The sequence below is a fragment of the Muscardinus avellanarius genome, assembly GCF_963383645.1.
Source record: "Muscardinus avellanarius genome assembly, chromosome: 9".
In the NCBI taxonomy this organism is placed as follows: Eukaryota; Metazoa; Chordata; class Mammalia; order Rodentia; family Gliridae; genus Muscardinus; species Muscardinus avellanarius.
The window spans coordinates 13685226-13700349 of NC_137795.1; the positions used below are offsets into that span (position 1 = coordinate 13685226).

The 15124-nt window shown below is 41.1% G+C and overlaps 1 protein-coding gene across 1 annotated transcript in view; it reads left to right on the top strand.

Moving 5' to 3' along the window:
• Window positions 1–15124, top strand: part of ABCA13 (ATP binding cassette subfamily A member 13) — a gene marked incomplete at both ends in the record, with an annotated part of 326203 nt that overhangs the window by 244450 nt on the left and 66629 nt on the right. The window contains 3 exon segments of the mRNA XM_080701162.1: window positions 4803–4857; window positions 6514–6691; window positions 8686–8801. Coding sequence (XP_080557288.1) covers window positions 4803–4857; window positions 6514–6691; window positions 8686–8801 — 349 coding nt within the window.

Below are 15124 nucleotides of genomic sequence, written 5' to 3' on the forward strand. Positions count from 1 at the left end.
AGACCTAATTTTATATTTTTATTTGGAAACAGGGTCTCTTAAGCCAGCGCTGCTGGCTTCGAACCTGCGTGATCCTCCTGTTTCTGCCTCCCAAGTGCAGGGATTACAAGCGTGCGCCACCACACCCAGCTTTATCCTTTATTTTAAAACAGGGTCTCACTGAGTTGCAAAGGGCCTCACTGAGGATTTCTGCCAACTGCGATCCTCCTGTCTCAGTCTCCCAAATGCTGGGATTCCAAGCATGTGCCACTATGCCCAGCTAACAATTAATTTTAGTGTTGACAAAAAAAACAATTTTTTTTTCAGGAGAGAATAAGAGGAAGAAGAGAGGGAGAAGCTACCAATATGCCTTTTAATAAAAAGAGTTTGTATATTTCTAATACCGACTGGTTGAGTTTCCTTTTTTGAGTTTCTTTTTTTATTCCCCCATTTTACTGATGACTCATGGTGAATCAATTAAAAGAACACAAACTTTTCTGCACATATTAATGTTTAGACAACTCTTTTCTTTTGGTGTGGATGTTTACAGACATCTGGACCTTAGTACTTTCAGAGATATACATTTTGTAAGAGTAATGAACCCATGAGTGACTACTGGAATTGGAAACATGTTAAATGTCTTGCTACATAATGGATATTGGACAAAAGCACAGATGTGAATTTTTACAAATGACAAATATACTGCATCTAGAAACCATAACAGATGTAGTCATAATGAGAATGTGGAATGAGAAAGCTAATTTTATACACGTATACATTGCTGTGGGCCAATTCTTAGAAAGAAAAGCCAGAATATAAATTACAAGAATAATCAAAAAGAAATGATTCAAATGTACTAAGAATGTACATTGTGAGACGTCATTTCTGTTTACCTTTGAAGTGGTACTAAAGAGAGATAAATGCGTGCCTTCCACTCAGTTTGGGGCTGAAACCATTGTTTCCCTGGTCCTTTTGCCAATGCCCTCAGCCCCAAGATTTTCTCACAGTACTCTTAGTGCCTAAATGGAGTATCAAGATGTATGACTACAATGCACCAATAAAATAATGTAAAAAATAGAGTTTCAAGTGCACATGGTACAATGAAGATAGTAACTCAATTACGAGGATTGTTCTTTGCAGTGGTGTGGTTTTCATAGTCGGAACGTCAAAGACCATCAATGTTTTTTTAATCCAGGGAATGGATTAGATGGAGTGCCAGAACACTGAAGTTGCCCCTTTCACTCTGCTACCAATTATGCTTGACCTTGGTTCAGAACTTGTCCCTGCCTTGGTTTCCTCCCCTGCACTTCCTTGAGGCTCATAGCCTGCACTTTCTCCATGGCAGGCCCTATCTCAGGAATAGTCATGTTTGACAGGACTCTTGATATATGAGACAAGTTATGAACCCTCTTTTCTTGGATTTATGGAAGCAACTCTGACTTTAAAATTAAGTTTTGCTATTAACAAAAAAAAAAGACAAGGGGCTGTTCTGAGGATTTTTGTGAGAATGGCCCAAACAGTTGTTCTTCTACCTCTTGCTGCTCGTGCCTAAGCCTGGAGAGGGGGACAAAGAGTCTTGGAGGAAGTGAACATCCCTGTATCCCTGTAGGCATCCCTGTAAGCATACCTGTAAGTATCCCTGTAAGCATCTCCATATTCTCCCTGGTCTTTCTGACCAGGAGAAATGCTCCCTGGAGCATTCATCACTCCTTTAATTTTGAGGAAAAGCACACACATATCATTTACTTAAATAACTCCAAATTTCTTCTACTTTTTTTTTGCAAAATCTAACATCTTCTAAGTACCAATTTAAAGAAACATTAGCTTGATTTTAAAGTATGGTTAATCCTGTATACCCCTATTGAAAAGTAACTAGGGTTCTGAAAATATCCAATGTAGGTGGTTAGCCAAATTGCAACATAAAAAAGGAAGGTTTACTTTGTGTTCATAAAGCAAAGTACCACCTATTTTTCCCATGTGCATATCTCTCTACTCTCTTTTCTCAGTCTTCTTCTGCAGCTAGGGCAGCCTCGTGGAACTGTGGAGCAAGTGAGGGTTCTCCTATACCTTAGACTTGACCCTTCTCTAGAAGCCACCTGATTCCTTCCCACACTGTCCCACAGGATTATCTTTGGTGGTTTTTAGGTTCCTTGGTTAATGGCTAGCTCTTTCAGGAAGAGTATAAGAAAGCAGCAAACCTCTATTTGATCCTGGACAAAACTCAATGTCTGGTGGCCAGATTTCCACCACACAAATTGGGACAAAGCCAGAATGTCTTAGGAATTCTGTTCTGATGTGGGAACTGATCACAGAGCAGGAAAGACCATTGCGGGGTTACTAGAGTCCCCTGAAGGGCCATGCATAGCCTTCATGCTTCTTTCATATATTATATTTAAATATTTTGTATAAAATCTGTGAATTATTAGACTCTGAAGCCAGCATCTAATGAAAAACTGTGGCCCCTGTGTCTTTTCTCTGTGTGAAGGTACAAGAAGGAAGAGGCAGCTGCAGCAATCTGTTGTGTTCTGGTGTTTGTACCAGCGGCTTTATACTTCTAAGAACCAGGTGGAGGCAAAACCCATGGAGACTTATATCCGTGTGCAAAGTCTGGAAGGAGGGCAAGGTTGATACTGTTAGCCTGCTATCTCTTAAAGTTGATTTTGACCAAATATGTCAGCTGCTCTCTTCTGCAGTGATTAGAGTTTCCCCTTCTAAGCATGTGTGTTATTGGCACTCATTGTGGCTTTTGGCATAGACACCCTGTTTTCAGTGTCTGTATGGATGATCTGATAAGAGAGGCCCAGACTTGGGCTTTGGCCATATCAGAAGCTCCAGGAAACCTCCAGAAAAGCGACCACAGTCATCTTCTCCTGTTGCTGCTGCTCCTGGAACATGAGGATATGTCTAGACCATTTCATGGAGTCCCTTTTTCTGCAAGAATCTATTTTTCTACTATGCCGCAACCTGACTTACAGAAGAAAGCACACACATCATACTGGTTTAACAGAGAATCTCATCATCAGATTACTGATGAGAAAACATATTATGAAAACATCCAGAGTAGGGTGTGGCATGTTGGGGAATTACTATCACAGGACCAGTCAATCATTCCACCCGTGAGATGGGAGACCAGATGTACTCTTGCCTCCTAGATTAAAACTCTAAAAATGACAGACATTCAGGAAATGTGCTACAACAAAGGGCAATAAATTCATAGCAGAGGGATGAGGTACAGAAATCAAATATTAGAGCACTGATTTTAATGTTTCTGCAGTGCCTCCAATGGTTTAAGGTAAGAAAGGATATTAATGCAACGTAGCCAAATAAAGATTGAACGTGGGTAGTTTGAAATTTTATGATTGAACTCCTCATAGAAACATCCGTAATGTTTCACTGAGCAAGGTAGAGGCTTTTGACCTCCATCCTGTCTCCTTGCTGCTGTAGGGACATGTTCTTTGGGAAATCAAACGTGTGTGCTAAAGGAGAGGTATATGACAGGCTGGTAGGAAAATGGGTTGTGGCGTCTGCAGCCCCTGGTCTGCGTCCCAGCCTGTCACACCTGTCAGATGCTGGAAGGCTTCAGGAGCACCTTAACTTCAGGTGCCTCTATTCAAATGGGCATAAAAATTCTGATGTGGCAGAGCTGCTCTATAAGAATTTATACAAACAGTCTATTGTCCTCAGCAGCACACAACACAGGACCACAGGATAATTCTTATATATAACTGTTTCTTGCTATCTGGGGAGGATTAGGTCCAGGATCTATATGAATACCCAAACCTGAAGGTGCTCAAATCCTTTATGTTAAGTGGCAATGATGTAGTATGTACATTTAATCTATAGATGTACACTCAAATACTTAAATGATCTCTAAAGTAAAGACTGGTCCTGTGATAGGAATTCCCCAATGTGCCAGACCCTACTCTGGAATATTTCATAATACATTTTCTCATCAGTAATTTGATGCTGAAATAATCTGTTCAGCCAGTATGTGTGCACTTTCTTCTTTAAGTCAGGTTGTGTCATACTAGAACAGTAGATTCTTGCAGGAAAAAAGGACTCCATGAAATGGTCTAGGCATACCTTCATGTTTCAGAAGTGTCAGTGATAGGAGCAGAGGACTATGGTAGCTTTTCTGGGGCTCCTGACATGGCCTAAGCCTAGACCTATGCCTCTCTTACCAGGTCATCCATCCATACCTTACAGACACTGAAAACCAAATGTCTATGCCAAGAGTCACAATGAGTGCCAACAACACACATGCACAGAATGTGAAACCCTAATTGTTTCAGAAGAGATTATTTGTACTACCAAATACCATGAAAATCATTCTGATACTGTACTCTTGAGGGAATAATGACAAGAGAAACAACATCTGTACATATTCAGTACAGACCTTTTCCTGAATATTTTTGACTCACGTTAGTCAAAGCTGCAGATGCAGAACCCATGGATAAGGAGCGTTGTGTACTTTTTGATACAATCTTTTTCTCATCCACAAGTATGTAAGGAATCGGAGTCTAAACTGCCTTTCTCTTCCCTCTACCCATCTTTATACTTATGCCAGTTTAATTCAACTTTCTTGTATGTGTTGTGAGAACACATATTTTTATCAGATTTCAATATGAGTGTCAATATACTGCTACTAACTATAGTCACAAGCTGTAAGTTAGGTTTCAAGAATTTGCTCATCTGATACCAAAGAGCTGTGCCCTGTGGTCGAAATCACTCCTTATCCCACACCCATCACCCCAAGGTTTGGAGGTGGGCTGTGAGTCGCTAGCAGGATGCTTGAGGTTCACTTTTCTATTTCCTGTTCACAGGAATAACACTCTACAGCCACCCATATGGAGGGGCCTTGCTGAATGAAGACAAGATGTGAGTTGAAGGAATGTTGGGGGTGGCGACTGTGGGGGAAAAGTCTTTGAGTCACTTAGGGGGCGCTATTGATCCTTTTTTGACATATGTCAGAGAAGACATTGAAGAAGTAGAGTTAGTGGCACAGGGCTTGGGCATCTCTTTAGTGAGCTGGAGGAGAGTGATCATCAAAAGAGGAAGTGCAGAGATGGTGTTTAAAATGTGCGACATTATCATGCAGTTGAAATTCTTAGCTGCAATGTTCCTAAGGGTGTGTGTTTCCTGAAGCTGATGGATAACACCTTTCCCAGGACACATTTTCAGGTTAGAGTCATAGGTGTGCCATTCATATAGGTGATACGGCACATGTTTTCAGGTTAATGTCATAAGTGTGCCATTCAGATAGGTGACACAGTAGTGCCTCCCTGGGCACTCCTCATATGAGGGAGACTCTTCTTGGTCCACATGGAGCATGGGAGAGGAGGTAACACCAATTCTTTGGATACAGAATTAAGTGTCAGTTCTCATAGTCTTGTCATGAAGTACAATGCTTTTTTCCCATTTTCCTTGTGTATTATATCCTTGACAAACTTTCAGTTAAAATCGATAATAAAAATAAGTATTATGTATGCACTTCCTATGATCTATCACGTTGAGAACACAGCAGGCTTGGTGGGCATCCTCTCCTTCTATCATTGACACGACAGGAAAGGTGGGTTGCAGTTTATCCTCTCACCCTTATACTGGCTTTCAGGATTGCACCTTTAACAGCTCTGACACCTGCCAAGAATTCCAGGAGCAGGCTTAGCTGGCACCTCTGATAAAAGAAGACGTGATGGAAAGGGAGGCAGGGCCCAGAGGATGGTTTGTGCTGAAGTGTTTCATCATGTCAGACACCTGAAAGACTGTCCATGCACTTCTGTTCCCAAAGGTGGATTAGGGAGGAGAGCAAGTAGCGCTTGACTGGACAGAAGGATCCTAACAGTTTAAAAAATGACCCAGAAAGCTAGGTCTGGTAGTGCATGCTTTGAATCCCAGCATTTAAGGGGCTGACACGGGAGGATTGCGGTTTGCAGCCAGCCTCAGCTACTTAGTGAGGCCCTGTTTCAAAATAAAGAATAAAGAATAAAAAATGGGGCTGGGGGCATAACTTGGAGGTAGAATGCCCCGGAGTTTTATCCCCAGTAAGAAAAAAAAAAAAAAAAAGATCCAGAGTGTCCAGTGGGTCTGATGACAGTGGCACCTTCATCATTTATTTACACAGTCTTGTTGGTATTTCAGGTGACTGTATTCAGAGATGGGCTTGTGAGGAGAGGAGCCTGTGGACACCCCTCCTTGATAGGGGCTGCAGAACAAAGCAGCCCTGGCATGGGCAGAGGCACCCGTGTGCTGTGCCCTGCGCACCACTCTGAGGCTATCTTAATTTCCATTAGGATGCAGGCTCACTGATCAAGGGTAACCTTGGAGATAGAGACACTGAAATGCCTCTCAGTTTTGTATTCCTTGGTTATGACTTCTGTAGATTTTGAACAGTCTTCAAAAGTGATGGAGGGGATTTAAAGAGAGGATCCGCACTTGAGGCAATATGCCTGGCCCCTCATCACATGTGATGGTTAACAGCAAGAAGAACCTTGCCCTTCTGCTGACCTCTGATAAGCTGTTCTGTTTTGTCTGCAGCCTGGAGAGCATCCGACAGTGTGGCGTGGCCCTGTGTATCGTGCTGGGCTTCTCCATCCTGTCTGCATCCATCGGTAGCTCTGTGGTGAGGGACAGGGTAACTGGAGCCAAGAGGCTGCAGCACATAAGTGGCCTGGGCTGCAGGACCTACTGGGCCATTCACTTCCTCTATGACATGGTAAGATGGGGCCACCATGTAGTGAGTGACCTGTTTAATGTGTGTATGTGAGGGTGAGGACAGGGGACCTGGGCCCCTTGGGACTCTCCATAAGAGAAGGGATCATTTCATTGGTGAGGGCATTTCAGGTCAAGTCATCTCTACTGATAATAAACACTCATTTAGGATTTCTTCCTAAAGGGAAGACTCAGGGATCTTGGGCTGCAGACCGGGAAATCTGGAACTCCCCCAGGAGTGTAGTTTCTTATTAGGAAAATGAGCAAATGGTCATTTTTCATATGCCCATTTGAACGGGGTGGAAGAAATGATCTGTCATCTGCGTGCTTAACCCTCAACCCCAGCATTGATTGCTCTTCTTTGAGCAGCCGTTAGCATTTGCTGCAGGGACAGCTCCCAGTGGAAACCTCCTGATGAGGGCTGATTGCTCCCTGAGATGGCAGGACACTTGTCTTGCATGGAAGTATGAATCCATGTGGGAGAGTGCCCCGTGACGGTCACTGTCATGTTAAAAGTGGTATTGCCCTGGGTGCTAGCATGGGACAGTTTCTCCGCCATGCCCCAGTAAACAGGGCTTCTCCTATGATGTGACAATTTTATTCCTGTAGAAGGCAAGAGGAGCTTAACACTTCTGAGTAACTGCCCCTCCTTTGCCAGAATCCGAGCATTAACATTGTGCTCCTATGTCGTGATTTTTCCTTTGAACTAGCTTAGAATTTAGCCAATTTATTTCATTTTGATTACATACATTTATTGTAAATTACTAAAATAAATTACTATCTATATTGTATTATTATTTATATTATATTATTTATATAATACATTTGTGTGTGTATTAGGATTATTATTTAGATAATTATTATAAATTTATTTACTATAAAAACAAATATATATTTTTTAATTTTGGTCATAGGGATTGAATTTATGGGCATTCTACTTCCAAGCCACACGCCAGCCTTATTTTACTTTCTTTTTTTTTTAATTTTTGAAACAGATTCTAGCTAAGTTGGCCTTGAGTCTGTAATCATCTTGTCTCAGCCTCTCAGATTCTGGGATGACTGGTGTGAGCCATCATGCCCAGCTAGCTTAGATTTTTTTTTAGTGGACATTTTGGGCAGGTCACACCTCATTTGCCTCAACATTTCAGGGGTCTATGGCATTTTATCAGGATTCCCCCAAACTTGCTTGGTGATAGGAACCACCGGGATCAGAGAGGGAAGTGGGTTGAGATCTGAACATTGAGAGAGCCAGTCAGCCACATGGGTGACTGAGAAGGAGCCTCACAGCCAGAGGCCCCAGGAGAAGAGGGGGCTGGGTGCCTGAGACGCATCTAGGGGGGCCCTGGCTACTGTCAGCCTGTGGAGCACTCAGGGGTAGGCTGCTGGGATGGCAGGGCAAGGCGTCTGTCTGTCCCTGCTTCCACATGTTGAAGGAAAGCTATGGGGGAGGTAGCTGGATTCCTCAACCCCTCCCAGAGGAAACAAGGACAAGGACCGTGTCAGGTGGCGAGGGCTGCACATCCTACAGGTATCACAGGGTGGCGGCCTCACTGAAACTTGCCCTTTCTCAGACCTGGAGGCTGGGAGTCTGAGATTAAGGTGCAGGCAGGTTTCTCCCAAAGTCTCCCCTTGGCTCATAGACAGGGTCACCCCTGTCTGCCTGTGTCTCGATCTTCTTTCCTTACAAGGGCACAATCATATGGGGCCAGGCTCTACCCTAATGGCCTCGTTTGAACTTCATCCCTTCTTTGAGGCCCTGTCTCTAAACACAGCTCATTTTGAGGGAGTAGGGGTTCGGCACACGGATTCAGAAGGATATTTCATGGACTGTAATAGTGACTTTCCAGGATAAATTCTACCAAGTCTTTTAACGTGTGAAATAGGAGCTATGTTTAAGGAGAAATTGGATGGAAAAATTCGGAATAAGTAGGCACTGATAAATGTGATGTGGTTCTGATGTAACACCCCCCCACACTTCTTTTCCTCCTCTTTTCTCAGCTCTTTTACTTGGTTTCCGTCTGCCTGTGTGTCGCCATTATTGTCGCCTTCCAGTTAACGGCTTTCACTTTCCGTGAGAACTTGGCGGCCACAGCACTCCTGCTGACACTTTTCGGGTATGTGATGAGAAACTCTGCTGCAAAATTATGGTTTGTTTTCTGAAAGAGGAAACCCTCAGGATGGCTTTGAACCTGCTGTCGGCTTCATGATTTTCTCTCTTCCTGAGCAATTATGTTGCTTCTGCAAGGGACACCTAACAAACAAACTCCAGCGCGGTGCTGAAAGCCCCCTGCGGGAGGGAAGGGCGGACAGGGTCTTAATGAAGATGGCACTGGCCCTGTCTCACAAAGGCCCTCGAGCTGTTTGACAAACTTGTGTTGTGGGAAATAGATTATCCGATATCCTCACTTTGACGCTAATTGTGGACTCAAATACATAATCTAGTTAGCGCGGAAATGGTGTTTGTCGAGATTCTCTTGTGAAGCTCTGCCTGGAATCTGTTTGCTTCTCCTATAATATTAATACTTTAGAAGTGTTTTGTCTGACTTCTATCACTTTTTTCCCCCTCTAGGAAAATAGCAAAGTAGAAAGTCATTTTATAAAGTTCTCATTTCTATACACTAATCAAGACTATGGCTACTGACCCCAAATTTATTTCTATCTGGTGTCAGAAACATATGAATCTTACATGTAAGGAATGTACGTTTACACATAGGCTAACTGTATAAGAGACACTTTCTAATAATAGGGAAAATAATTAGTATGCTAGTTTATTATAATTCAAGGACATTTTGAAAACAAAACATCCAGCTTTGATTTAAGCTGAAGATTATAACGGAAATGATTTTTATGTACTTTGTTGTTACAACAATGATTCAGAATTATTTAAACACCTAATTAGGGGACAGAGTTTTCCTTAAAGAAGTGCATATCCTTAGCAGATGAATGGATCGATGGATGCATGGACAGGTAGGAAGATATGTCAGGGGAAAAAGGATTTTGTGATATATGGATACTGATACTAACTCTGTGGCCTTAGAAATATCAATCTTTCACTTGAAAATTCAGTTTCTTCCCCATAAATCTCAAATTCTGTTGCTGTAAAATTAAGTTATATCACACAAACATTGTGAACGATGAGTGGTAGAGTTTAATTAAATTAATTTTAACTGTTATGGTTACTCATAGAATTATTTTAGTATTAAAATATATTATATACTCAGCTATAAAACATGCTAATAGTAGATATGTTTATATATTATACTCAATTTGAAGTTTATGAGCTCATTTATAAAGATGTATACATATGTGTAGTCTGATTTTAGTTTATTGGTCTCATTGAGTGGATGATGATTCTGTTTCTTTACAGGGTTAGTGAAATAGATTTTGCTGTAATATTATTTTTGAATTTTAGAGGAACAGATTTCAAAAATTAAGATGTAATTTAGATAAATTCAAATAGTTAGAACCTCTTAAAGACATGTTTTCTAAAAAAATTGTTAACATTGATTTGTTATGAACCCCTTTTAAGAATTTGTATCAGGAATTCTGTGTACATTTTTCGCAAAATTTCTAGAGAACCACAGGTCCATGTATGCACATTCATAGGCCAACAGGGGTTATCCATGTCCTGGTAAGCATTCTTGAGTTAGAGGGTCTGAGGAGATGTAAAAGATAACTTAGACTATCTTTGTTATCAGAAATAATTCAATAAGAATATTCCAAAGAAGGTTACGGGGTATCTTGGGGAGTTAACAGGTGCTTGTTTTGCTGGATAAGAGCCACTCCAATGGGAAACTCTGGAACCAGGGACTCTTTAAAGTGGAGGGCTAGTCAGAGCTCCAGGCTGGGAGCTGTGTCCCATGTGCACCTGGCCAACTCTGGGTAAAGAAGCAGAGCTGGGCCACTCTCCTTGTCCCCATAGGCATCTGTAGGTACCAAAGAAAGTCTGAATGCCAGGCCAAGCCGAAACCTAGGAACACTTCTTCTCTTGAAGGACAGAGAGTGTAGCTTGTATGACAACTCAGAGCCCTCGCTGTATATTGGGTGCATATGTAGTGCTGAACTATGGTGAGGATGAGGCCACAGAAGTTTCTCTGGTGTCTTGGGAAATTCACGCACAGTGTAGGGAAGGGACCAGTTTTCAGAGTGGGGAGATGATACCAACATCCTCCCATACATTCCAAGAAACTTCTCACCAGTACTTCAACCTCCAACAAATGCTAACTTCTTTAAAATGATAGGTTCTATGTCAGTAAAAAACACAGCTAGGATTAAAAGACACACTGGTTTCATGAAAAATAAATTATGCTCTACAAGTCAATTTAATTTTTTCTGAAAAAATGAAAAAGACAGGGGGTACTGATAATATGTTAATTTTCAACCAAGTATTTGAAAAGTAACTAATGAAAATGTGGTGAAAGAAAAAAAAAAGTGATGTGATGGAATCATAGTGCTTGAAAACCAGCTTGAGGACTGTTCATTAATGCAGGGAAGGGAACTCCCAGGTGGCATCATTTAAGACTGTGTCTTTGTCTCTGATTCCTTTCCCTTAGATAATGCTTTGATCTACCTGTCAAATATTTAAAAGACATAACCCAGTATGGAAACCTTATGTAATGTGCAACAAAGTACAAATTCAGAGCATTCTCCAGTGGTGCAGGGACTGGCTTGGAGGTGGTAATTAGTCCCTCAAGTACAGATGGGAATATTTGGCTGGACAGAGGGAGTGGAGACTCTTAGACTGCATTGTCAAATGCAGGGATTCCTGTTAGGGCTGTGGCACTATCTTAGAGTGCTTTGTGTCCTGCAGGCTACCTCAGATGCTCAGTGAGGGGCCTCTCCCCCAAATACCCTAGCTCCGACATTGGCCAGGTTTAACAGAAAGCTGGATACCACTTCTACAAGGAGCAAAGAAAGACCTTCTCTTTTGTATTTGAGGACTATCAGACCAAAATGGTTATCTTTCAAACAAAAGTGGTTATTTTTCACTATTAAAACATCTGTCACATAGCCAGGCATGGTGGCACAGGCCTGTAATCCCAGTATGTAGGAGTCAGAGACAGGAGGGTCCCAGGATCAGCAACTTAGTAGGATCCTCAGCAAAATTAATTCAAATGGCCAATAAATGTGCGAAGAAATGCTCAACATCATTAGTAATCAGAAAGATTCAAATTAAAACTACCCTGAGTTTTCACTTAACTCCAGCTAGAATGGCAACCATTCAAAACACAAATAGCAACAGATGCTGGCAAGAATGTGGAGAAGTGAGAAGTCAAATACATTGTTGGTGGAACTGCAAATTAGTGCAACCCCTTTGGAAGACAGTATGGAGGATCCTCAGAAGAATGGGAACAAATCCACCATATGATCCAGCAATGCCACTTCTGGGTATGAGAAGAATATGTATTCTAGGGAGTGAGATGCTCAAAAGTGCTATTCTCACTGCTTATTCATATAAGCACACTGCTAAGCACCAGTCCCTTGTGATGTACTCAAAGACTCTCATTTCTCAGATCCTAGAGAGCTCTTGCTGCCTTGGTGAACCTCATTTTAGGACCATGGTTACCTCTTGGAAAGCTTGCCTTCCCGTTCTGTATAATCTAAAATCATCAGTAAGGCATTAGATGACTACATTTGAAACGCTTTCTCTTTCTTTATAATCAGAGAGATGTGAATCAAAATTACCTTGAGATTTTACCTAACATCAACTAGAATGGCAATCATGAAAAAAACACAAATGACAACAGATGCTGGTGAGGATGTGGAGAAGTGGGAACTTTAAAACATTGTTGGTGGGAATGCAAATTAGTGCAACAGCTTTGGAAAACAGTATGGAGGATCCTCAGAAGAATGGGAACGAACCTGCCATATGATCCTGCAATATTACTTCCGGGTATCTACCCAAAAGAATGGAAACCAAAATACCAAACTAATGCATGCATATCTATGTTAATAACCACACAATTCACAATTGCCAAACTGGAACCAGCCAAGTTGTCCATTAACAGATGAATAGATTACAAAACTATGGTATATGTACACAATGGAATTTTACTCAGTCATGAAGAACAAAATTACATCATTTTTGAGGAAATGAATAGAACTGGGGAACATTATGCTAAGTGAGATTAGTCAGTCACAAAAAGTAAAAAGAGTAAAAAAATTAACAAGTATAAAGGGCTGGGGGTATAGCTGGGAGGTAGAATGCCCCTTGAGTTCAATCACCAGTATGAAAATAAAGGTTTTCACATAAAAAAATCAATTTGTCAACTGTTGCTCCAGAATATAGAGATTAAGTCAGTAGTTTTAAGTTAGAAAAACTTTCCTTTTAATCCCAAAGGAAAGTTTATGGTGATTAAAGCTACCTCCAAATTTGGCTCTGAAGATTCTGCTACAGGTATTTCAGTTATAAAAATGATTTTAATCTTGGGATTTCACTCTTTTCTCAAAGCAGCCACATGACAGGGGTAGCACTACATATTTGCCTGAGAAAGAAACAGTGGGTATATGGCATATGTACCCTGTAGTACTTTATTTCACATAGAGATATTGACATTTGGAAGCACCAAGAAGTCACGAGTTACCTCTTTGCTAGTTATTTTAGGTAAACTTAATTATTCTATATAATAGCAACTGTTTGAAAACAAGTGCTTCAGGACACTTGCCCCTGCTCTTATGGAAAAGGAGCTAGCTCCATAAGAAGGTTCTATAAGTGTCCAGAAAAAGGGAAGAACTCTACTTAAAACCAGGAAGGAGGAGCCCTTGATGTATCACATGACAAGAAAGTATTTCAGCACAGGGCAGTAGCAGCACTGAGATTTACTTAGGAAAGCTAGCAATACATGCAATACATGTTCGAAGAGAATGAGAAACATCGAACATCGAGAGAGAGAGAGAAAGATAGAGATAGAGATAGATAGATAGATAGATAGATAGATAGATAGATAGAGACAGAGAGAGACAGAGAGAGAGAGAGAGACAGAGAGGAAGAGAGGGTCAGAGTGATAAGACAGACAGATATAGTTCTGGGGTTCACAACTCTTCTTTCAAAGAAAGCTTGGTGAAGAATAGGCATGGGAAGGCAAGTGAGGAAGACATATATCTAGTAACCACAAGACAGTTTGTGGTGATCATCTTCTGGATCTTTGATGGGATCTCCGTTGTCTGGTCAACAGAAAATGCTGGAAAGTCCCCTGGTTACAGTTCCTCAAGGTGTATTTCTCTTGCTTAGACAATTCATTGAGATGGTTAATTAATAGCACACAAGGTAGTTATCATGGGTGAGTGCGATATTGGTGAACTTTTAAAATTTATAGATTTCTCAGGAAATTGGAAGTGGCAGGCCTCAGAGACAGACTAGAAATGACAGGCCTACAAAAGTAGGCACACTTCTGAGCTAAAGTTTTATTTCCTTTGACTTCCTTTATGTCTCCTTTCTCCTTATTTCTTTTATTTCTCCTACTTCATTACCATGTCATCTGAAAAAATTATCTTCATGTTCAAATCTGAGTACAGATTGCTACTGGCTGAAGTTTCTGAGAATTATGTAACTTTTATATAACATTTCCTCATATTTTCCAAAATATGAGAATGCATCTTTCAACCCAGTGGTGCATTCCAATATCATAGATTTCATAGGAAAAAAGAAGCATACTAAGATCATAACTTTCTTGAGGCTCTAGCATCTCTCATATCATCTCAAGGTCTAATAATTTTCAGAAGTAAGGGAGGAAATTGGGGAAGGGCTAAATGAGCGATTATGTGCATGTATGCCTCTATCATCCGTACCCCATTAAGATGTATGACTACAATGCACCAATAAAAATTTAAAAACAAGTACATAAATAAATTAAAGACTCAGACATTTAAAAGGCACTGAAGTATTTCAGACTGAACAATTGATCACTGTAAGGGAACAGTTGCTTATTTACTTGAGCATGTGGAGACCATGCAGCACCTTTGGATATTTACATCTTATGGGGAAAGCTATGATTACAATATGCGATTTCTCTTCTGATAGTTAGAGGCATCATTCCAAGTGCTGGTTTTATTTCATGGGGTTCAGACACTAGACAATATTTTATGGTGACAGAGAAGCTGAGGGAAGTGGCCATGGATGAAAGAGATTGTGGAGAAAAAAAGAAGAAAACAAGTGAGAGGTTTCATTGTAGGGGCATAGGGGTGCTTTGTAAATCTTGGTGCCATCAGAAAGTTGGGGTTCAGTATTCAGCAACACCTTTTCCACTCAGCTTTGGGCCACACAGAAATGAACCCTGTGTCAGTGACCAGTTCTGAAAGTTCCATTAAGGTGTCAACTTCTGGTTGCTCTACCTGGAAGATGAGGATCATAGCATCATCTTCCAGGCTGCTGGTGTTTTTGAGAGGAGCAGGAGACACCGTGGAAATGATGGTGTGGTGCTCAGCATGCACTGCACCC